The sequence below is a fragment of the Somniosus microcephalus genome, chromosome 16 (assembly GCF_052327205.1).
Source record: "Somniosus microcephalus isolate GS21.2 chromosome 16, FLI_Smic_1.0, whole genome shotgun sequence".
Lineage (NCBI taxonomy): Eukaryota > Metazoa > Chordata > Chondrichthyes > Squaliformes > Somniosidae > Somniosus > Somniosus microcephalus.
In genome coordinates this window covers 106,543,193-106,564,154 of record NC_141002.1, presented here as the reverse complement: position 1 = coordinate 106,564,154, position 20,962 = coordinate 106,543,193, and the positions used below count along the sequence as shown (strand labels likewise).

General features: G+C 43.6%; 1 protein-coding gene across 17 annotated transcripts in view; it reads right to left on the bottom strand.

Moving 5' to 3' along the window:
* The window catches only part of ppfibp1b (PPFIA binding protein 1b), a 208,810-nt gene that overhangs the window by 30,394 nt on the left and 157,454 nt on the right, over window positions 1-20,962 (bottom strand). For 11 of the 17 annotated variants that reach the window (XM_086009670.1, XM_086009675.1, XM_086009678.1 and 8 more), the window contains 10 exons: window positions 18,647-18,789; window positions 17,392-17,519; window positions 16,961-17,023; window positions 15,789-15,849; window positions 15,612-15,650; window positions 15,268-15,297; window positions 12,228-12,402; window positions 10,811-10,843; window positions 4,169-4,307; window positions 117-245 (listed from right to left, as the gene is read on the bottom strand). In XM_086009670.1, coding sequence (XP_085865796.1) covers window positions 117-245; window positions 4,169-4,307; window positions 10,811-10,843; window positions 12,228-12,402; window positions 15,268-15,297; window positions 15,612-15,650; window positions 15,789-15,849; window positions 16,961-17,023; window positions 17,392-17,519; window positions 18,647-18,789 — 940 coding nt within the window. The remainder of the gene's footprint in view (window positions 1-116; window positions 246-4,168; window positions 4,308-10,810; window positions 10,844-12,227; window positions 12,403-15,267; window positions 15,298-15,611; window positions 15,651-15,788; window positions 15,850-16,960; window positions 17,024-17,391; window positions 17,520-18,646; window positions 18,790-20,962) is intronic. The other 6 variants (XM_086009676.1, XM_086009686.1, XM_086009687.1 and 3 more) reach the window with 2 other exon arrangements.

The window sequence follows — 20,962 nt, the reverse complement described above, 5'->3', positions numbered from 1 at the left end:
CTATTACACAGCTACATTGAATAGTAGAAAGAAGTCTAAGAAAACAGTAACATACAAATCTATAAGGGTCTCAACAACTCATTAAGTTTGTGTTTACATTTCAAACTGTATCATACGTTTTAGTGTGCTGCAGATCCCGGGACCAGCCCAGCTTAGGACCAGACGGACTTCTGGTTCCACCTCTCTTGAAATCTGCATCAGTCATGTCATCGGGATTAAAGGTGGTTGACTGACTTCTTTTAAGCCTGTTAACAAAAACCCAAAAGGAAGCATTCAATTGACGTTACCCAAAGTCCCTCTACCACCGCCACCTTGGACTCTGCCAGCAAACCAACAATCCCTTCCCCGCTCCGCATTGCCCCCCAGTCTGTGCTACGGTAGCATAGTGCTTATGTTACTGGACTAGTGATCCAGAGGCCTGATGATCTGGAGATGAGAGTTCAAAATCCCACCATGGCAACTGGGGAATTTAAATTCAATTAAATACATCGGGAATAAAAAACTAGTGTCAGTAATGGTGACCATGAAACTACTGGATTGTCGTAAAAACTTATCTGGTTCACTAATGTCCTTTAGGGAAGGAAATCTGCCGTCCTTACCCAGTCTGGCCTATATGTGACTCCAGGCCCACAGCAATGTGGTTGATTCTTAACTGCCCTCTGAAATGACCGAGCAAGCCACTTATTCAAGGCGGCGGCTCACCACCCCCTTCTTGAGGGCAATTAGAGATGGGCAATAAATGCTGGCTTTGCTGGCGAATAAAAAAAAACATAGCAACGAGGCCCTCATCATCCACGACCTTATTGTGGTTTGACTGCATGGACATGGTGGCCCCGCCCAAACCGGATTGCTCTCATCACCAAATCACACCGTGGTCTCTTCCCGTCTCCTCTGGTACTTTCAAGCTCCTCACCTTGTTCCACCCCTCTCGCGTCTCCATTAAAATCCGTATTGTCTACTTCTCACCAAACTTCTCCAAAGTTTCTCAGATATACGCCCCTTCCTTTCCTCCCTCAGCACTGAGTGACTCTTCATCCTTGGTGATTTTAATCTACATCTCAGCTCCCCTTGTTCTCGCTCCTCTGAATTCACCAACATCCCATCTTCCCTGAAACCTCTCCCTCCATAGAAACTCTCCGATCCCTATTCACGACCACTTCCTCGACCGTATTATCTCCAACTGCTTCCTGTATCGCTCACATGCAGTCCCCTACCACCTGTACAATGCCACTTCCTTCTGTGTCTATTCATGGAAAAAGCTCTTTCCCTAATCACTTAAGAACATAAAAATTAGGAGCATATGGCCCCTCGAGTCTGCTCCGCCATTCAATAAGATCATGGCTGATCATCAACCTCAACTCCACTTTCCCGCCCGATCTCCAGATCCCTCGATTCCCCTAGAGTCCAAAAATCTATCTCAGCCTTGAATATACCAAAGACTCAGCATCCACAGCCCTCTGGGGCAGAGAATTTGAAAGATTCACAATTCCTCCTCATCTCGGTCTTAAATGGCCGACCCCTTATCCTGAGACTATGCCCTCTAATTCTAGGCTCTCCAGCCCGGGGGAAACAACCTCTCAGCATCTACCCTGTCAATCACTTAAAACTCCACTTTCCAACTGCGCAGCCTTTGGCCTTCCATTCGTCACAATAGTTCTGCAGCCATCGATCTGCTCACCAGCTCCCTCACGTCTATCTTTGATGCTCTTGCCCCCAGAAAAATCCTTACTCTCTCATCTGAGGCGACCCACTAGTGTGGCCCGAACGTTGCTCCCTCATGTCCAAGGTGTGCAGACTTGAGCATATTTGGCGAACAACTGGTTTAGCCAATCATCATCAGATCTGGCTGGACCACATCAAGTGTTACCGGCCTCACACTCCTCACTCTCAAAACATCCACTATTCCAGAATCATCCCTGGAGAGCAAAACTCCTCCTGGCAGGCTTCCCCCCCCGCCTTAGCCCACACTCACATCTCCCTCCATCCTCGCTGACATTGTATATGGTTCCCTCTTCTCAGGTACTGCTCCCCTCCCTTTCAAAACCACTCTCAGCACTCACCTCCTAAAAAAATCCCCCTCAACCCTGCTATCCTAGCAAACTGCCACCCTATCTCCAATCGCCTTTTCCTCCCCAAAGTTCCCGAATGCATTGTTAGCTCCCAAATCTGTGCTCACAGCCACACATTTGAATCTCTCTAATCAGGTTCCCGTTCCTGCCACAGGAATGAAACGGCCCTAACCGAAGACACAAATAACATCCTTCAGCCTTTCACGATTGGCCACATCCTCCTCAAATGTCTTTCCTCCGTTGCCCAGCTCAATGGCACTGCCCCCGCTTGGTTCCACTCTTACCAGAGCATCTCCAGCAATGGCTTCTCTTCTAGTTCCAACACCAGTACCTCCAGAGTCCCCCAACGATCCTTCCTTGGCCTCCTCATCTAAATGCTGCCCTTTGGTGACATAGAAACATAGAAGATAGGAACAGGAGTAGCCATTCGACCCCTCGAGCCTGTTCCGCCATTTAATGAGATCATGGCTGATCATCCAAATTCAGTACCCTGTCCCTGCTTTCTCCCCATATCCCTTGATCCCTTTAGCCTCAAGAAATATATCTAACTCCTTCTTGAATATATTTAATAAGTTGGCCTCAACTGCCTTCTGTGGTAGAGAATTCCACAGGTTCACCACTCTCTGGCTGAAGAAATTCCTCCTCATCTCAGTCCTAAATGGCCTACCCCTTATCCTTAGACTGTGACAACATCTGCAGACATGGGGTCAGGTTCCACATGTACACGGACGACATCTTCAACCACCTCTCTCGATTCCTCTACTGCCTCTGTGTTGTCAGGCTATCAGATAAGCAGTCTGTCATGATGAGCAGCAATTTCCTTCAGATAAACATTAGGAAGACCAAATCCATCATCTTCGGCCCCTGCCACAAACTCTGTACCCTTGCTACCGATTCCGTCTCCTGAACCTGACTGGAGAGATTTAAACTATGGAGTCGCGGAAAGATTCCATCTCCCTGCCTGGTCACCGTCTCAGAATGAGCCAAACCGTTCGCAATCTCGGCATGCTATCTGACGCCGAGCTGAGCTTCTGACCCCATATCCTCACCATCAAAAAAACTTCCACCTCCGTAGCATCGCCCGTCTCCGTCCCTGCCTCAGCTCATCTGCTGCTGAAACACACCCATGTATTGGTCACCTCCAGTCTCAACTATTCCAATGCTCTCCTGTCTGGCCTGCCATCCTCAACCCACCATAAACTGTTTCTGTTAATGGGGTTAGATGAAGCGGGGTGGGAGGAGGCTCGTGTGGAGCTGTTGGGCCGAATGGTCCGTTCCTGTGCTGTAAATACTTTATAAACTTCAGTTCATCCTTCGCCCCACCATTGGTGGCCATGCCTTCAGCTTTCTGGGCCCGACACTTTGGAATTCCCTTCCTAAATATCTCTGCCTCTCCACCTCCCTCTCCTTTAAGACCATCTTTAAAACCTATCTTTGATCAAACCTCCCAAAATCTCCTCTTTCATTTGGCATCCATATTTTCCGATTACACCTCTGTGAAGGGTCTCGAGGATTTTTCAATGTTAAAGGTGCTATATAAAGGCAACCTGTTGTTGATGTCCGTAACCCCCTTTTCCCTCCAATCTGATCAACCTTGGAAGACAAAACAATCACTTCTACACCAATTATGTCAAGTCCAATGTCAAAGCCGAGATGAGTTTCACTTTGTTGAGCAATAATTTGACATATTTCAGTGCTCAATGGCATTTTACAATAACGTATGGCCGGTGCATTGTGCAGAGAAAGGCACAGCTGAGCAACAAGCCCACAAGAACATACCAGGTCTCAGAGCCAAGAACACGAGCAGCTTTGAAGTAAATTACATATTCATAGGATCTGTCATCTTCTGGGAAATAAACCATGGGAGGGAGCTTAAATACTTAACATCCAAGGAGAGGTAACTCTGCGGTGCCATATCCATCACCTGGGAGCTGGAAACAAGCTCCACACAATTAGGAAACATTAGTGTAAAAGAGGGAAGGAGTTTCCATTAATAAATCGTGAAAACATTTCTCCCCTCTTTATTCCCCCACAAAAAATTCCAAATTACCCGAATCATTTTACACATCAAAAGTTCAATTTAAAAACAAACTACTTACTTTCCAAATAATTTTTTTATTCCTTTTGATTTTTTTTTCGATTCTGGAGAGGTCGGAAACAGCTGGCAACCATCGGCCTCTGCTGCACGCAGTGGGAGACCAGCAACGTCCACATGCTCAGATTCTCTCTCGGTCTCGGCTACATTTTAAAAAAGAAAATAGAATTAAGTTAATTTTTTTCCCTCAACCAATTCAATAAAATGGACTTTTGTTTAAAAACAAAAAGAAAATTCCTCGGGGAAACAAGGTCAAAATTTGCAGAATCTTTTAACCAGAATTAAGCCCAACTCAATGGCCTTATCCTTGAATTTTTTTTAAATTACACTCCTGTGTGTATAACATTAAAAACACAACTTACCATAAGGCGGCTGGCTTTCAAATTGGAGCTGCCATCTTCTGAGCATTGCTGATGCTTGGCACAAACATGGGATTTTGCCACTTCGCCTTTTGTCAGTGAGTATAAGGGAGCGCTGGGCGCCAAGCCCAAGCAGTGAATGAAACATCTTTATGCGCCTACCCTTGGAAATACCGAGAATGTGGTAGTGGCAATGATTAGGCCAGGGATACTTGGAAATAAGGGGCCCCATCTTAAAATATTACGTTAAACCATAAATCATCTCATGCCCTAACAATGCTTATTGTAAATTATTGAACTACAGTACATTTTTCATACAGGTGGGTGAAGAATGCTTGTTTGGGTCATTTCTTTTGCAAATTAAAAATTCTTCAGTTCACTTACACCATCAACTTCTGAATGATTTTGCATTTATATTATCAGAAGTTTCTCTGCAAATGCCTTACTGTTATGGACTGGGATCAGCTGTGTTACCATTTATGATGCTTAGCACCCTCAGCAGAGCCACAGTAGCTTTGGAACAAACTAACACCTGCTCCTACGTCTTGTGTTTGTCAAATGCAAGATGTCTTTAAGGAGCAGGAGTCGGCCATTTGGCCCCTCGCACCTGCTCCGCCATTTAATGAGATCATGGCTGATCTGATCTTGGGCTCAGCTCCATTTCCCTGCCTGCTCCCCATAACCCATCACTCTCTTATTGTTCAAAAATCTGTCTATCTCCACCGTAAATATATTCAATGACTCAGCCTCCACAGCTCTCTGGGACAGAGAATTGCACAGATTGACGAGTTATAACACAAACGTTCCTCATACAGCTGGAATTTACACGTGATGGGAGGATAATTCACACAACAAATGGTTTAGTCTTTAAACTAGTTAAGTGATGGACAGTCCTCCAACACACTGCACTACAGAGCAACAGAATATGGGTTCTGATGAAGGGTCATGGATCTGAACCGTTCACTCTGTTTCTCTCTCCACAGATGCTGCCTGACCGGCTGAGTGCGTCCAGCAGTTTGTTTTTATTTCAGACTTCCAGCATCCAGTATTTTGCTTTTGTAGAATATGGGTTTGTGCAGTTTCCCTGCAAGCTCCCAGCCATGGCCATGTTGAGGGTGGTGCTGAGTCTATACTCTTCATATGGAAGCAAATCACACGGCAGTAAGCCCAGGTTGACAAGGAAAATAAAGTAGCACAGTAGCTTTATGACATGATGCCACTCGTGTTCTCCCCTCCCACGCTCTGGATCCGGATACAATGGCGCCTCTTCGAGGTGAAGCATCAGTGTATTTCCGAGTAGAAGTGGAGTCAATATACATGTACATCTACAATACTTCCTTCACGGAGAAACTAACGGGCTACTTGTCTGATCTTAATACGGTTTATGAAATCAATGCAGATTTAAGGAAAACATCGGAGATCAGAACAGATCCATAATTAATCTAAGCAAAGTATTTGGCGGAGGGCTTTGCTCCAGTGACAGCCCGAGGAAGCCACCTTGTTTGACCTATGGTGTGGAGATGCCGGAGTTGGACTGGGGTGAACAAATGTAAGAAGTCACACAACACCAGGTTATAGTCCAACAGCTTTATTTGAAATCACAAGCTTTCGGAGCGCTGCTCCTTCTTCAGGTGAAGTGGAGAAATGCATAAAGACACAGCTTATATAGTCAGAGAATCATGTCAGATGTTTACAGGTAACCTTTCCAACTGTCATTTATCACACCTCGGCAGAGAGATAATCACAGCAGTCAAAGGTGTGAATGGTGTCCAAACAGGTCAGTCAGGGAAACATTACATCAAAGAACAATGAGGTGGGGTCACAAGGGGTCAAATATTGCAGATGCTGGGGTCTGTATGAAAAACAAAAAAAGACAAAAAACTTTTTTTTTGGCTGGAAATCACAGCAGGTCCGGCCGCATCTGTGTAGAGAGAACAAGCTAATGTCGACTCGAGTCTGGATGACCCTGCATCAGGTGGGGTTACATGTAGCGTGACATGAACCCAAGATCTCGGTTGAGGCCGTCCTCATGGGTGCGGAACTTGGCTATCAGTTTCTGCTCGACGATTTTGCGTTGTCGTGTGTCTCGAAGGCCACCCTGGAGAATCTCCATCAAAGACGGACACCTCAGCACTTCACTCTACCGCAAGCCCACAGACAACCTCACGATGCTTCACTTCTCCAGCTTCCACCCTAACCACGTTAAAGAAGCCATCCCCTATGGACAAGCCCTGCGAATACACAGGATCTGCTCAGAAGAGGAGGAACGCGATGGACACCTACAGACACCTACAGACGCCCTTGTAAGAACGGGATATGACGCTCGACTCGTCGATCGACAGTTCCGACGGGCCACAGCGAAAAATCGCATAGACCTCCTCAGAAGACAAACACGGGACACAACCAACAGAGTACCCTTCGTCGTCCAGTACTTCCCCGGAGCGGAGAAGCTACGCCATGTTCTTCGCAGCCTTCAACATGTCATCGATGACGACGAACACCTCGCTAAGGCCATCCCCACGCCTCCACTACTCGCTTTCAAACAGCCGCCTAACCTCAAACAGACCATCGTTCGCAGCAAATTACCCAGCTTTCAGGAGAACAGCGACCACGACACCACACAACCCTGCCACAGCAACCTCTGCAAGACATGCCAGATCATCAACACAGATACCATCATCACACGTGAGGACACCACCCACCAGGTACATGGTACATACTCATGTGACTCAGCCAACGTTGTCTACCTCATACGTTGCAGGAAAGGATGCCCCGGAGCATGGTACATTGGCGAGACCATGCAGACACTGCGACAACGGATGAACGGACACCACGCAACAATCACCAGGCAGGAGTGTTCCCTCCCAGTCGGGGAACACTTCAGCAGTCAAGGACATTCAGCCTCTGATCTTCGGGTAAGCATTCTCCAAGGTGGCCTTCGAGACACACGACAACGCAAAATCGTCGAGCAGAAACTGATAGCCAAGTTCCGCACGCATGAGGACGGCCTCAACCGAGATCTTGGGTTCATGTCACGCTACATGTAACCCCATCTGATGCAGGGTCATCCAGACTCGAGTCGACATTGGCTTGTTCTCTCTACACAGATGCGGCCGGACCTGCTGTGATTTCCAGCCAAAAAAAATGTTTTTTGTCTGTTTTTTTGTTTTTCATACAGACCCCAGCATCTGCAATATTTGACCCCTTGTGACCCCACCTCATTGTTCTTTGATGTAATGTTTCCCTGACTGACCTGTTTGGACACCATTCACACCTTTGATTGCTGTGATTATCTCTCTGCCGAGGTGTGATAAATGGCAGTTGGAAAGATTACCTGTAAACATCTGACATTATTCTCTGACTATATAAGCTGTGTCTTTATGCATTTCTCCACTTCACCTGACGAAGGAGCAGCGCTCCAAAAGCTTGTGATTTCAAATAAAGCTGTTGGACTATAACCTGGTGTTGTGTGACTTCTTACATTTGTTTGACCTAAATATTATCCATGAAACCAATGCAGATCCCGTGGAATCACCTACACTTTTACATGAGTTTCCTATTCACCAGATAATAGCTATGTATAACAACAACAACCTGCATTTATATCTCACTTTTAATGTAGTAAAACATCCCAAGGTGTTTCACAGGAGCGATTATCAAGTAAAATTTGGCACCCAGCCAACATAAGGAGATATTAGGACAAGTGACCAAAAACTTGTTCAAAGAGGTAGGTTTTAAAAGGCGTCTTAAAGGAGGAGAGGCGTAGAGAGGCAGAGAGGTTTAGGGAGGGAATTCCAGAGCTTAGTGTCAGACAGCTGAAGGCACGGCCGCCAATGGTGGAGTGATTGAAACCAGGGATGACCATGAGGCCAGAATTGGAGGTGGTCTCGGAGGGTTGTAGGGCTGGAGTAGGTTACAGAGATAGGGAGGGGCGATGTCACGGAGGGATTTGAAAAGAAGGATGAGAATTTTAAAATCGTTGCCGGACCGGGAGCCAGTGTAGGTCAGCGAGCACAGGGGGTGATGGGTGAACGGGACTTGGTGCGAGTTAGGACACGGGGCAGCAGAGTTTTGGAGGCGTTCAAGCTTATGGCGGGTGAAGATGGGAGGCGGGCCAGGAGAGCGTTGGAATAGTCGAGTCTGGAGATTATATTCAACTCGCCATGTTGCTAACTTTTGTGTATTACATTTTCTTTAGGCATAGTTCCATGAAATGGAAAGGAAAGATCATACAGGGATGTCAAAATCAGAAGTCTTAAAATATATAGAAACATAGAAAATAGGAGCAGGAGTCGGCCATTCGGCCCCTCGAGCCTGCTCCGCCATTCAATGAGATCATGGCTGATATGGTATTCTTTTAACTTTCTGTTGTCAATCTGGGTTTGCTGCTGGGATGAATAGAGGATGCTGGGCTGAATACATCAACTGAAAATTTAAAAATGTTATTTACAAAAATGAAATTTTTAGGTTAGACCCATCTTGATGGAGTAGCGAGTTACCCAGCGAGTTGCTGAGCCTTACGGTATAGCTTCTATCCCCAGTTTATGTGGAGTTATCTGATCTCAGCCAGGGTGTCAGTACGAGTGCTTAGAATTGGCTCAAGGTCAGGGAGGGGGAAATCACCCAGGACTCTTGCTCTTGAATCCCATCCAGCATCCCCTACTGGAAGTGTGTATGCGTGGACTTCAGGTCAGCGCAAGACTAAACTCAACTCCAATACCACCCCAAGGATACTCACTCAAATTATTTGGGTAAGGTACAATAAAGCCAAGTACCAAAAGTGTAGGTGTGACTTTTCAGTTTAGACAATTATTTCTCATATCATGGAACACATTAATAAGTAACAAATATTACAAACTGATAAGTAACTTTACATTTGGAGAAAAATAGGCTTTGTCAACAAAACTTCAAAATGCATCTGAGTCTAGCAACCATTCATTCAAACGTCATACATCTACAGAATTTCTATCACATTGAAGTCAATGGGAATCAGGGGGGAAAACGCTCCGCTGGCTGGAGTCACACCTAGCACAAAGGAAGGTAGCTGTGATTGTTGGAGGTCAATCAACTCAGCTCAAGGACATCGCTGCAGGAGTCCCTCAGGGCAGCGTCCTAAGCCCAACCCCTCTGCAAGCTGTTTCAAAAATGATCTTCCCTTTATCAAAAGGTCACCCCATCTACCACCTTAAACATTTACTCCCTCTATCACCGGCGCACCGTGGCTGCAGTGTGTACCAGCTACAAGATGCACTGCAGCAACTCGCAAAGGCTTTTTCGACAGCACCTCCCAAACCCTCTCCTCTAACACCTAGAAGGACAAGGGTAGCAGGCGTATGGGAACACCATCACATCCAAGTTCCCCTCCAAGACTTGGAAATATATCACCGTTCCTTCAACGTCACTGGGTCAAAATCCTGGAACTCCCTCCCTAACAGCACTGTGGGAGTATCTTCAGCGGTTCAAGAAGGTGGCTCACCACCACCTTCTCGAGAGCAATTAGGAATGGGCAATAAATGCTGGCCTTGCCAGCGACGCCCACATCTCATGAATGAATAAATAATATATTTTTTTGATCTATCCTGATTCGACAGCAACTGTGCAATATGGTAATAGTCCTAATGAACACAGTATCCAGGAGAGATTAACACTGGTTATGTAATTTATCCTGCACTGTGTTGAAAATCTGATTGAAAACAAACACACAAGGCTGTTAAACCATAATCACACTTCAGCAGGGTCTAGGTGGTTTAATATCCACCTATTTTTTTTCATTGCAGAGTGATGTCCAAACCAATCAGAGAGAGAAAATTAAGGGGCTTGAGGCTTGTTTCTGTGTTAAAGATGCTCTATAAATGCAAGTTGTTATTATTCTCTCCCTCTTTTCGTTACTACCAGTCACACTTTCAACACAATTCACTTCTGACAAACGGAGAAAGCAAAGCTCCCCAAGATTAGCGCCCTCAAATCCAGCAGGCCCATGACCAGATGAGTGAGTAAATGGAGCATGGAAAAATACATTTTGAAAACAAATGAAGAGTTAAAGTAATGCTGGTTATATAATCGGAAATATCCATTCATACCACCTAAAGGCATTCTGTTCAAAGCTAAAGGCAGGCTTTGCAGTTTAAAGGCTGATGTTGCATTGACTAAATGCTCTAAGATTGGTTTTAGTTTAAGCTTAGCTATCACATTTCTATTAGCTCTGCTGAGCATGTAAAGTAGTAAACAGCTGGGAGATATGTCCATGGCAAGGCATTGGTGCAGTCAAACATGCAGCTATACTATACCTAGCATCGGTGCACTTGCACTCCGACTGCGATCTTCAGCCATCCAGAAAATGTGTATGATCGTGGGGAGCACAGCAGCACAGAATATGCGGAACAAGGTAAAGTACAGATCAATTTACAGATACAAACCACTCCAATCAGAAAGGTCAGGAAAAGTTCACAACATTAAAAATGTAGAACCAGAAAAACAGTCAAGTATTGATGTTTAATTTAAAAAAAGGGAACAATGTTGTTGGCAGGTAAGGTTATTGCCAGGACTGAAAGGCTCTCCCTTATGTTTAGGCTATGTTAAGTAAATTGATCAGTTTGTATAACTCAAATCATTTAAATAGACATTCCAAAAAAGCACTTCCATAGTCAGGTATCACCATTTCACGTGTGTATCGATGATATGTACAAGCAGCGACTGTGCGCTCACTATACGGTCACAGGCAAATGGAAGACACCAATTCACATTTTGTAAATAGTAAGAAAGCTTCTCTATTTTTGTCTAAATAACAAAACATGTATTTAAAATAGTGTAAAGACAATGTGCTTGCATAGACTGGAGCGGTTTTGTGTTAGAAATAAAAAGATTTCCGAGCAGCTACAACACACGCCTGGTTCTGAACAACAGTGGAGACTTCTCGATAGACCGATAAATCTCGCAATACCCAAACTGGCCATTTGAATACTATTTTAATAGGCTTTCTAAACAAGTCAGCCACATTAACCCAAATCCAGTTACTTTGGTAGATTGAAGTAAAACGTAAATGCACACACATTTATCAGACAGTATTTCAAGTAATTGGCGGGGGTGCTCATTTTAATAAAGTGGACACCTGAAAGAGATTAGTTTAGGGATCGAAATGAATGATACATGTTCAGTTATTTTACATACTGGGTTGCATTCCGTACCTCCAAATGATCAGCTATAGGTAAAGATCTACAGAAAAAGATTTTTAAAAAGGTATAAAACAGGTTTGTTTATTTAATGAGGCAACTTTTATATACCATGGCGAGACTAAATAAAGTAATAGATACTAACAGGCCCAACGATGCCTTTAATTCAAATGCTACCAATACAGTTGCCTTGTGGTTCTGGTACGACACGAGCAACCCAGAGGCTGAGTGTCCAAATCCCAACTTGCAAGTTGTGAAAGTTAATTCAATAAATCTGTAATTTGTAGGCTGGCACCAGGAAGAGACTCTGGAATCGTCCAGATTAAGGAAAAAACGCGACTAGTTCACCAATGTCCACCTCTACCAGTCTGGCCTACATGCGACTCCAGTCCCACACTCTGTGGTTGACTCTTAATGTCCTTAGCGTAACTGGGGATGGGCAATAAATACTGCCTTGCCAGCGTCACCCACATCCCAAGAACCAAACGTATACACACCAAATTAAGATTTTTTTGAACCATTCATGCTTGCTTACCCAGGTTAGGTGCACTAGCTGTTCGTTTGCCACCTTTGATCTTGAAGAAGCCACGGCCAAAAGAAGCTCTTGCCTTCTTAGAGGCTGCACTTTCATCATCTAGTGAATTCTGATGCCCAGATGGTGGTTTTGGTGGCAGAGACGTGAACTTACTGATCTCCATACACGCTTTATTCTAGACGGGTTTAGACAATGGTATACTTTAGTTCCCAGGGGTATCTTGTGTCAGTAGAACTACTAACATTTAATCAGAATAGATGCTGGGAAATTTAAACATGATTTTGGAAAATGTTGTTAAGATTCACAAAACAACAGTAAAAACAAGATCCTCCGGAATATATGAAAAATTTAAACTGTTCCCATCTATTAAAGCACTCCAAAATACCACAAAAATCAATCCCGTTAAATTGCTAGGCTATACGAGTTATGCAAAACTACATACCTGTCTGATAACAAATACCAATTTATAAATATTTCCTTTAAAAGAAAAAGGTTTTTTTCTCCAGGACTTGGGTTTAAACCCGTGCCAGGCTGATGGGACGATCTGCCTGACGGATGCAAGGGTGCTACATGAAATAAGGATGTCAAGTTCAGACCTCAGCCACTGTGGAACTGTGGTGGGGGTACGATAGCCGAGTGGTTGTAGTATTGGACCATAACAGGTTGTGAAATTGAATTCAATTGTCTGGTAATTTGATGGCCAACTGGATGAGAAAACAAGTAATAATCCCGAGTCAGAGGAATGGAGGGTGCAGGCTGGGATGTATAGTTGGAGAAGATTAATCAAATAGGTTGGGGCGAAGCCATGATTTGAAAACAAATCCAGCATATATGAAAGCAAAACAGTGCGGATGCTGGAAATCTGAAATTAAAACAGAAAATGCTTGAAATACTCAGCAAGTCAGGCAGTATCTGTGGAGAGAGAAACAGAGTTAACGTTTCAGGTCGATGACCTTTCGTCAGAACTGGAAAAGGTTAGAGATGTAACAGGTTTTAAGCAAGTACAGAGGCAGAGAAAGGGGGGAGGGGAGGAACGAACAAAAGGGAAGACCTGTGATAGGGTGGAAGGCAGGAGAGAAGGTCATCGGCCTGAAACGTTAACTGTCTGTCTCTCTACAGGTGCTGCCTGACCTGCTGTGCATTTCTAACATTTCCTATTTTTATTCCAGCATATAGGAAAATGATTTGCCGGGTACAAGGAGTGAGAGAGTGGGGCTGGTGAGGATAGAGGTGATCTCAGTGGGGGGGGAGGACTTGCGCTGTAGAGTTCTGGATTAGCTGAAGTTTGTGAAGGGTGAAGGCAGGGAGTCCAACAAGGAGAGCCTCTTAAGACACCAATATTCGGGGCAGTGAGTCAGATTAAGGTTTCGGCAGCAGAGGCATCGAGATATGGCACAAGTGGGCAATGTTCCAGAGGTGAAAGGTAGTGGTCTTGGGAGAGTTTAAAGGTCAGCTCAAGGCCCAACTGTGCCCCATCAGATTCATGGAGCAACAATACATTCAAGGACTTCCACAATAACCAATTCACCTTTGTTTTTCCACAACATTTAAACTTATGTTTGCAACTACAAAACTTTCATCTAGATTGCAGTCACAATCATGAATAAAGTTAGCTTACAGAAGGAAGAATGAAAGGAGAAGTTATAAGATGAAGTGAAGGCGCTTCTAGCATGGAGACCATTGCACTTTAAAAATACACATTCAAAGGGTTTTTATGCAGGTTCAAAATTTAATTATACAATCTTTTTAATTTTATAAAGGTTTGACAAATATTCCAAATTCTTCTTGAAACACATCCCTCCCTTCTTCCTGGAACATGAGAAACGATTGCAGCAAGCCAGGCTAAGCCTCAGTCAGCCAGGCTAAGCCTCAGCAAGCCAGGCTAAGCCTCAGTCAGCACAGCTGTACTGTCCAAATCTATGTTATTATTCAATTAAGTTACCATGACAAGAAAACCATGAAAACTTCACCTTGCAAATGTCATCTGCAATGAGAGATTATTCATCTTCTAAGCAGTTCAAATGAGAGAATACATTTCAGGCTGCAGGGCTTTTTTTTCTCAATTACAATGCTTTTGCTATCTGGTATGAAAAGTGAAACATTGGCCCGGATTTTACGGGGCCTATGACAGTGTACGCACAGCGCTGCAAGTGCCCCACATGTGTGAAAACCCAGAACTTGCGATGTCAAGTTTCTCCTCGACAGATCGTACCCATCCGCTACAAATTCACTTTCGCTGGCGCAGAGTTGGACTACTGCCCAGCGAATACCCACCAAACCCTTCCGTCTGGTAAAAGCAGGCGCAAGGCCTTCTTTGATCAGCTTAAGGGTTAAAATAAATGTTAAAATAATTTTAAAAAAATGATTTGAACATTCACTTACATTTAAAATTAGTTTAGGCTGTTTTTGTCCTGTTTAAAAATGTTTACATTTATTTATTTTTTTTAATTAAATTTTTATTTTAAATGTTTAATTAAATGGTATTTGAGTTAATTCTGAACCTGTGATTATTTTTATTTCAGTGCTGTGAAATTTGAGTTATTAGGTGATTCCTATTATGCTTATGGGGAGTCCGTACGTAATTGAAATCCCCCTTTGTCATTGGCTGGCCTGGCGCACGTGATCCCAGGGACGCTCGCGAACCGCCTGCGCCCCTGGGATGCGCGGGCCTTTGTGCAGGCGTACGCCTGCAGGCCCAAGACCTGAACAGTCCGAAGCCCCGGAGTCATCAGATAAGTGTGGAGCTTTCTTGCAGTTCCGAGGCATACGCGGGCGGCAAGCCTCCGACTGCAATTTCCAGGCCATTGGATACCAATATTTAGGGTACATGTACTGGACCTCTATCAAATGAGTAGCTTCAAATTCCATGCCTAGAGAGATACCAAGCAATGTCGTGGGACCCCACTGACAGGCTAATGGCAGCCTTTAGCACAGCAATACAAAACCATCTGTACTGGGTCAGGATCAGAAATGAATTAGAACTAAATGGGGTTGAAACGCATACTTTTCCACCCAATTAACAAAAATGTTGACAGCTAACCTTAATCAAGAGCAAAATGTTCTCTGCCAGCTGAAAACGTAATAGATGAAGAGAGTTGGAGACAGAAAGGAAAGAAGAAAGAATCAGCATTAGAACAGGAGGAAATACCACTATATCCTCAAAATGGGTGCAAAATATACAAGTTGGCACTCTTACAGCTGATTATTGGCAGTTTACATCTGGACTGTATTAATACTGTAGCTTAAAAAGAAAACAAGCTCATTCATTTTGTCAAGACAATGTGCTATAAATTGAACGATTACATAACTGCCACCAGTCTAGGTCACCAGTTGCACCTTTGTTCCAAACAAATTCAACAAATGCATGCGACACTGGAAACGTACCTCTAATGGGCTGTGCTGAGCAGGTTCCACGGATAGGTTCTGTTCAAAGGCAAAGAGTAACGAGTTTAAATCTTGTAATACAACATGGAGTGCAGCTGAATGGCCAGGTAGCTCTACCGCTAATATTAACATTTTCATATTTTAAACCACGAAGACAAATGGTGAAACAAAACAAACCTTGTGGTCCTCCTCCATTCTCAGGTTCTCCTGACTACCAGACTTGTGTTCATCCGATAATCTGCAACGAGACATTAGGGAACACATTTCATTGCATAGTGTCACAGTCCAAAAAAAATTCAAAATCTGTAGTTTCCCAAACGATGGAGGACATGCAGTGGGGAAAGGTTTTGAAATACCATTTTATGCCACTTGAAATAAACAGGCATAACCTATTAATAGAATCCATGAGCATTTATCGGCTAAATGTGGTTTGTCATTAATTTTTTAATTAAATGGAGAACATCATGAAAGGGGTTAATTTAACTGACGAGGCTGTGTCAGAAGGTTGATTTCAAAGGGTTTGGCAACCACATTAGACAGCAGCTTTTAACATATTTATATTGAGAGATCTCAGCAGAGAGCAGTGCGTTCTGCTTCTGAACTCTGGGGCTAGGCTTGGTCTTTCCTAATCTTAATGCAGAACTGTGCAAAGTGCATTGTTCGCTCTTGAATCATAGAATCAGACAGCCCAGAAGGAGGCCATTCGGCCCATCGGGTCTGGGCCGACTCTTTGAAAGAGCTCTCTAATTAGTCCTACGCCCCTGCCCTTTCCCCATTTTTAAGTATATATTCCTTTTGAAAGTTACTATTGAATCTACTTCCACCACCGTTTCAGGTAATTCGTTCCAGATCATAATTCATTGCGTAAAAAAAATTCTCATCTTCCCCTGGCTTTTTTGAAGGATGAAAGGACTCCAGAATAATTAAATTGATGTGGGGAGTTTCACTCCCAGACAGGCATTCAAGAAAGTGGGGTGGCAAATACAGACAACCAGCCAAATCAGGAAACCTTCCTCGAGACTTCTCTCTAAATTGAAGTCTACCTATGTGCAGAAGTGCAAGGCCTGAATAAGAGTCTAGTCGAGCATCTTTTGATAATGTGAAGATACTGGAATTGCTGATTGAATGCAAGACCCCTTTAATAACACTCAATATCTCGTACGTTTTGCTAATAAGCTCAGTGGTAATAGTGAATCACCACCATACAAGCTTTTCATCAATCAGGTAGACACTTTGAAAGCTAGAAAGAATGCAGAAATCTCAATTTTTACATAACCAATATCTTATGTCTTTAGCTATGGACTAATAGAATTGATGTAAAAATGATTTTTCACTTGCATTATACTTACATAGGACTGTCACATATGACAGTTTCTTCAACTAATGAAGAAATGTCTCTTGGTTGTATTTCACTGTAGAAAAATGAAAATTTACACCAAGTTACATCATACAAATGGTTTGTTACACTTTCCTTAGAAAAAAGGATTTATACATTCACAACAACCAATTAATGCTCTAATGATACCAATATAAGCCACCAGTACATCCATAAATCTGTAAAGTTTTTATAATAAATACAATGGCTAGGTACTTAAATTGGTCTTCAAATAATGTAGCTGACTTTACAAATCATCCGTTGGTGGATATTAGTTTATTCATACTTTGCTTGATACTCGAAAACACACCATCACATCATGTGGGAAGACAACCACAGCCTTTAAACCTTTACAGTTACACTCTACCTTCTGAAGTCAGCTAACAAAGCTAAATTGCATTTTACCCAAGGTCAGGTGTTGTTTCAACTTCAGCGTCCATCTTCTTATCGACCTGTTCAGCACGGCTCTTGGGAGTAGATGAAACAATTGGAATTGGTACTTGAAGGATGCTGGTGTGCATTTCAACTGGTTCCTAAAACAAAATTAGCAAATGGTCATGTACTATTTGAGTCTAGAACTAAACACCCTGTATCTCCGTAACTAACAAATTCATTCAGTCCTTTTAAATTGCCATGGATTTCTCTTTACCACCCCTGTTGGTAATCTGTTACCATATAATGTGCACTCTACATTCCCACATCTTCTACCCATGTTCATTACTTTACACTTACCGGTATTGAATTACATCTGCTCATTCAACGAGCAGGTCCCTTTAGATTATCGCCCATCATTGGCCACAGCACTCAACTTGGTAACATCTAGAAACCAGCACCGTGGACAATATTCTATCCTCATTTATAAAAAGGATAAATGTAAGAAGTCACACAACACCAGGTTATAGTCCAACAGTTTTATTTGAAATCACAAGCTTTCGGAGCGCTGCTCCTTCACCTGATGAAGGAGCAGCGCTCCGAAAGCTTGTGATTTCAAATAAAACTGTTGGGACTATAACCTGGTGTTGTGTGACTTCTTACATTTGTCCACCCCAGTCCAACTCCGGCATCTCCACACCATAAAAAGGATAAAACAACAGTGCCACCAACACCCATCCTTGTAGAACGTTACTGACAACCCACTGACATCTCCCTCCCACATACCACTACCCTTTGCAGCTTACCTTTCACCCACGCATCAATCTGGCCCAACACTTTGCCATATATCCCGTGGGTATACACCTTGTGAATCATTCGGTTATGTGGCACAGTGACAAATACCCAAGTAGATAACATCCACTGCCTCACCCTCAGGATGCTTTGGTAGATGGTGTGAACTGTGGGACCATTATTGCACCAAATATACAAACACACCAAGCTTACAATTCCCACTTCATTCAAAAAAGGTTTAAAAATGACATCTTCCATGGTCTTACACTCAGTTATATTCATTAATTCACATTCTCTGAAAAGTTGGTTAACTTATTTGTGAGATGCAGTTTCACAATTGCTGGTGCCCTGTTACTCCGAACAGCACTCACACCTGGGAGGCACTCTGGTAACGATTAGCTTTTTAATTTTTTTTTACAACTGCACAGAAGACCACAAAAGGAAAAAAATCTGAAGAATGTTCCAGACTGGAATGTAATTATGAAAATTAACTTACTGCTTCTGGCAGTGAGACTAAGGTCACTCCCTCTGCTGCAGGGGTTGGTATCGTGGGAGAAACCAGCTCCATTTCCAACATTTCACTGGTGTTAACTCCAGCAGATCCCCCATTCAGGCTTTCATCACTGTCACCATCTTTTACTGCACAGACAAAACATTGAGAGTTTGAACAGAAATAGGAAGTTTGGTTTCACACTTGTACAAGATAATAATGCTCTTTCATGCTGGAGAAAATGTCTTCTCCATTTACGATTCATGGGGGAATTTTAACTCCCCAAAAATGGACGTGTTGGGGTCCAGTGGGAGGTCAAAGTATTAAAAATGTGACTCCTGGCCCCAACCCGCCCACTTCCGGGTTTAACAGAGGCGGGATGGCAGCCTACCTGCTCCCTGGAGGCGGGTTGGCACTTTAAATATTATGAGGCTGGAAGCCTCTGTGCTCCGGATTCCCAGCAAGGCGAGGACAGCCTCGGGGAGTGATCCTTGTGGGCTGGGGGGAGCAGGAGTGCTTCCGCCCGGTCCTCCCACCATACAAACCCCCCCCCCCCGGGGTCAGGGATCAGACCTACCTGCGGATGCAACCTCCTATCCAGCGTCCCCATCCGACTGGAAGCCAGCATGTCAATCAGGCTGACTTCCGGGTGGGGAAGCGTCACACGCCCCGGGTCAAAAACTTAAAATTCCAGCCTATGTCTTTTTCCTTATTTACAATACATTGCGCAATTATCAGCAGTAAGTAAACTCATTTAAATTGGGAAAACATTCAGATTTTAATAAATATTTTGGCAGATTTCAAAGAAATCAGTACCAAATTTATAAAATTATCATGACTCCTTTAATCCTTGTATCTGTAAATTCAAACATAGGAACAGAAGGCGGCCATTCAGCCCCTCGAGCCTGTTCCGCCATTCAATGAGATAATGGATGATCTGCGACCTAATTCCATATCCCCACCTTTGCCCTGTATCCTTTAACACCTTTGGTTAACAAAAATCTATCAATCTCAGATTTTAAATTAACAATTGACCCAGTATCAATTGCCATTTGCGGAAGAGAGTTCCAAACTTCTACCACCCTTTGTGTGTCGAAGTGTTTCCTAACTTCACTCCTGAAAGGTCTGGCTCTAATTTCTAGACTCTGCTCCCTAGTCCTAGACTCCCCAACCAGCAGAAATAGTTTCTCTCTATCTACCCTATCTGTTCCCCTTAATATCTTGAAAACTTCGATCAAATCACCCCTTAACCTTCTAAATTCCTGAGAATACAACCCTAGTTTGAGTAATCTCTCCTTGTAACTTAACCCTTGAAGTCCGGGTATCATTCTGGTGAACCTACGCTGCACTCCCTCCAAGGCCAATATATCCTTCCTAAGGTGCGGTGCCCAGAACTGCTCCCAGTGCTCCAGGTGTGGTCTAACCAGGGCTTTGTACAACTGCAGCATAACTTCTACCCCCTTGTATTCTAGTCCTCTCGATATAAAGGCCAGCATCCCATTAGTCTTTCTGATTACTTTCTGTACCTGTCCATGACATTTTAATGATCTGTGTACCTGGACCCCCAAGTCTCTTTGGACCTCCGCTGTTTCTAGCTTTTCACCATTTAGAAAGTACCCTGTTCCATCCTTTTTAGGTCCAAAGTGCATGACCTCACATTTGCCACACTTAATATTTTTGTGATTTTAAGCTTCCATCTACACTGCTTACAACGCTGCCCATCTTTGTGTCATCGGCAAACTCGGATATGTGGCTTCCTATCCCATCATCACATGAATTCTTCTTCGAAACTGTTTAAAAGCTTTCAATTATTACATGTGAATGGAGGAAAACATTCCTAATGTTTCAGTTCAAACAGTAGCAGCACCTCAGATGGATTAGCTGATAAATGCGCAGGGTGGGGAGTAACTGGCTGAAAGGTAGGAGTCAGAGAGTAGGGATCAATTTCTGATTGGCGAGGGGTGACAGGAGGTGTCCAGGATGCAATAAGCTAGTGCACTGGTACAAAGAGTAAACAGAGGGCTAATGGAATGTGGGCCTTTATCTCAAGGGGTTGGAATTCAAAAGAGAAGAAGTGATGCTTTAATTGTACAGAGCCTTGGTCAGGCCCCATCTGGAGTACTGCGTTCAATTTTGGGCACCGCACCTCAGGAAAGGTATATTGGCCTTGCAGGCAATGCAGCGCAGATTCACCAGAATGATGACGGGTTAAATTATGAGGACAGGTTGCATAAACTTGGTTTGTATTCCCTTGAGTTTAGAAGGTTGATGGGTGATCTGATCAAGGTGTTTAAAATGATTAAGGCATTTGATAGGGTAGAT